The sequence below is a fragment of the Leptinotarsa decemlineata genome, unplaced genomic scaffold, assembly GCF_025532065.1.
Source record: "Leptinotarsa decemlineata unplaced genomic scaffold, Ldec_3_MD MMD2_P_RNA_scaffold_4, whole genome shotgun sequence".
Lineage (NCBI taxonomy): Eukaryota > Metazoa > Arthropoda > Insecta > Coleoptera > Chrysomelidae > Leptinotarsa > Leptinotarsa decemlineata.
Genome location: NW_027412531.1, coordinates 1,941,764 through 1,945,502, shown reverse-complemented (window position 1 = coordinate 1,945,502; position 3,739 = coordinate 1,941,764). Strand labels below are relative to the sequence as shown.

Sequence of the window (3,739 nt, the reverse complement as noted above, 5' to 3'; positions counted from 1 at the left end):
ATTCGTATCCGCATGTGGTTTATGCATGATGGGGCTCCGGCCCATTTTAGCGTTGTAGCCAGGGAATTCCTCAACACAGTCTATCCAAATCGATGGATCGGTAGGGGTGTAGAAGAACCTAACCAGGCGTGGGCACCAAGGTCCCCAGATATAAACCCGATAGAAATTTATTTTTGGGGACATTTGAAGTCACTAGTTTATAAGACTCCAGTAGTGAACGAGGAAGATCTAAGAAACCGAATAGTAGACGCCTGTGAAACAATAAGAAACACACCAATAATTTTTGAGCGGGTACGAGATTCAATGACTAGACGACTGACTGCCTGTATCTTCGCTGAAGGTGGACACTTCCAAAAATTTATTTGAATACAATTTAGATTCATGTATTTTAGTTTATTCTACATATTCAAAATTTCCTGGAATAAAATGTTTACATTTCTTGCAAATTTTATTAAAACAAATACTGATTATGCACCCTTGATACAAAAATAACTATTTCGCTTAAGGATGTCATAAAGGAACGTACCCAACAGTAATGACCGCTTCAAACGAGTAAAACGTCAAATTCATTTCCGAAGCATTCTTGTGAAAAAAGCAAAATATTCGTAATAACTTCAACATGCATCGATTATCAAATAATCGACTTGAAGTTTTCAAGTTCAAATATTTAGAAAACGGTTACTTACAGCGACTAGTAACAAGGGTAGCTTATTTACGTAGATATGATAGAGGAATAGATTTTTTCAATGAAAAATGTGCTAGAAATACGCCCAGAAAAGTTATGAATCTTTAAAAAAGAAAAAGACGTGTAGGTGGCGCCCCCTACGAGTAAGAGCAATAAGAACATCAGGTTCGAAAACCTCCTATTACCAAGTTTCGTTTAATTGAGTTCAGTATTTCAAAAGTTATTTGAAAAAAACGAAAATGAAAATAAAACTTCAACATCCTGTATCTTGGAAACGAAGCGTTTCCGGACGTTTATTTATTTGGACAATTCATATTAGAATATTGTGAGGAATCACCTCCTGAAGTTTGTCAATGTGCTTTTGAATCACCCTGTATATTTGTGTTGTTTACATTAACTTAAAAGATTCATCTCGGACCGAAAATTGAATTGAATCGTGAACATTTTCGTGCGATTATTTTTTACAACTTTTGACGTGGATTAACTCAGCAACAGTGCATGGATGAACTTAATTCAATTTTTGGCGATGAAGCTCCATCAAGGACCAGTGTTTATCGATAGTATGGTGAATTCAATCGTGGTCGTAGTTCCCTCCAAGACGAATTTCGTGATGGTCGAAACCATTGATGCTGTGCACGAACTAATATTGCCAGACCGTCATGTGGCCTGTCGTGAGTTTGAGACAACCTTAGACATTAGTAGGACCAGCATATATTCAATATTGCACAAACATTTGACTGTCAAAAATCGCGGTGCTATGCATGGATCGCGTCTATGACATCGTGACATCGTGATATCTATGACGACTGAAGAAGCGGTTTCTGCATTCAGAATGCATGTTTTGGAGATACATCTCAATCAGAGTGGCAAAAGTGCTTCGACAATTGGTTAAAACGCATGGAAAAGTGTATAGATCTTCATGGGGAATTTTTATAAAAACCATAAAGTGATTTTCGATGATATTTCTATTTGTTTTTGTTCTCCAATACCGAAATATAAAAGTCAAGTATGACTGTTTTGCCTTTATTAAGGTACGTTTTCCTCCACGGCCGCCGGTCTCCGACGACTACGACCAAGTAGCGACGACTGATTCGCCAACGAATTTTTAGTGACTTTATGTTTTCCTCCCTAGTTCCACGCGACTTTCGCCAAAGATGGATATCTCTCGAAAAACTTTAATTCTATTGCTGCTGGATTATCAAGCAGAAGAGGAAAATCTACTCCTTTCTTTAATCGTAGGTGAACAAAAAAGGGAACAGATATCACCAATGTTTAAGCAGAGAAAATTGAAAGGATTTCAATCAACTTTGATCAAGAATCATCAGATAGAAAACGAAATGAAATTTAAGAATTTTTTTCGCATCACAAGGAATCAATTCAATTATATATTAGAACTCATATAAACTGATGTCATAAGCAATTTTTACAACCGCGTGAAGGACCCAATTGCACCATCAGAGAAATTGGCAATTTCATAACGGTAAGTTGCTTACTTTATTTTCATTCAATTATAACAGAAAATACTAATATTAGAGATGATTTACGTTACGTTATAACTCCGAAAATAATTTGCTGTATCTGAGTTGCCCACCTGCTGATCATAAGAAGGATCAATATGATTTTGTTGATCCCAGTTTGATGGAGACTGCGAAGGTGAGCTCGTGGTAGAAGTCTCGTACGAATAGGTAGACAGTCGAGAATGTGCTGGTGGTTGAGGCGCTAATAGTTGAAGTTCTGCTTCAGAAATGACCTGGAACAGCTTGCTTTTTGTTTGAGCTCTTAACAAAGGTGGAAATGTTTTTACGGTCATTGCAAGGCTTTTGAAAAGTACGTCTATTTAGTCTTCGGGTGGTGTACTTGTAAGTTGGCTTATTATCGCTTCTCTTTCTGAGCAGGTCTTATTTATGGCGGATGAAATTTCATCTCCGAAATTCGCCTTTTTTCTTTTTTGTGAAGACACTCTCACACCAGTTTTCAGTGTTACATTAGCTAACGCTTCATTCTTTGTTATTTTCGGAAATTTAGGACTCATTTCATCGAAAACTTCATCAGTTACCTCCTCTGGTAATTCGGCATCATCATCTTTCTCCTTGTTGAATTGCATTTTAGCAGTTTCTGTATCAGCAATTTGTATCTCGGAATTTGTTAATACCCTACAACAAAAAAGATACTTACTTTATTCAATTCCCTATTCTTTATATTGGTACGGATTTCTTACCTTTTTTCGTGTTCAACAACGTCTAAAAATGCTAACTGGTCCAAGAGTGGATTTCTTTTCCGGTTTACAGAGGCAGCTGTTCCGGTTGCTTTCTTCATACTCTTTTTATGCTTATAATAGTTGTGGCGAATATTTTTCCACCTCTTTTTGCAAACCGCAACTAAAAGATTATTTATATTTTGACAACTTGGTCAGACTTCAGTTATATACGATCTATTGCTAATAACCATCTTCATCTCGAATCGATTACAATCAATAACTATTTGAAAAATATTATTAAAAATAAAAGCAACTCATTTTCAAAGCAAGAAGTGTGAACAAAACCATTTTGAAATTTTCTATTTTTTCAGATTTCTTGCAACAGGGGAATCTTACAGATCTTTATCATTTGCATTTCGAATATCCTACAGCTACATAAGCGTATTTGTACCCATTGTCCTAAAAAGTATGTGTGAAAAACTGATGCCGGTTCAACTTCCACCTCCGTCAGAGATTGATTTAAAAAAAAAGGCAGAAGAATTTTGGAATCGTTGGCAAACACGTGCGAATTATGTGTCCAGATAAGAGCGGTTCCCTTTTCTTCAACTATAAAAATTATTTTTCTATAGTGCTGTTGGCCCTTGTAGATGCTAATTATAAGTTTCTCAATATGGATATTGGATCATATGGAAAAGAGGGCGACGCAGGAATTTTTTCAAAGTCAGAAATTGGACAACAAATTTACAACGGTAATTTCAATTTGCCTTCACCCGCCTTAGTACCACTTTCAAAAAACGTTATTCTCCCTTATGTTATTATTGGGGACGATGCATTTAAACTAGATAAACACGTCATGA

At 36.2% G+C, this 3,739-nt stretch overlaps 1 protein-coding gene across 1 annotated transcript; it reads right to left on the bottom strand.

The window, feature by feature from the left end:
• Positions 1 to 2,363: 2,363 nt before the first annotated feature.
• Positions 2,364 to 3,275, bottom strand: LOC141487598 (uncharacterized). Its single transcript, XM_074186749.1, has 2 exons — positions 2,904 to 3,275; positions 2,364 to 2,838 (listed from the first exon to the last, which is right to left on the bottom strand). Exons 1-2 carry the CDS (start codon positions 2,999 to 3,001, stop codon positions 2,523 to 2,525), a joined length of 414 nt encoding a protein of 137 aa, XP_074042850.1. The 5' UTR covers positions 3,002 to 3,275; the 3' UTR covers positions 2,364 to 2,522.
• Between the last annotated feature and the right edge of the window lie 464 nt (positions 3,276 to 3,739).

Excerpts from the sequence above, each read along its gene's own strand:
- LOC141487598 (XM_074186749.1), bottom strand. The coding sequence starts at position 3,001 with ATGAAGAAAGCAACCGGAACAGCTGCCTCTGTAAACCGGAAAAGAAAT. Across the intron at positions 2,839-2,903 it reads GTTGTTGAACACGAAAAAAG|GGTATTAACAAATTCCGAGA; the intron begins GTAAGAAATCCG and ends TTTTTGTTGTAG.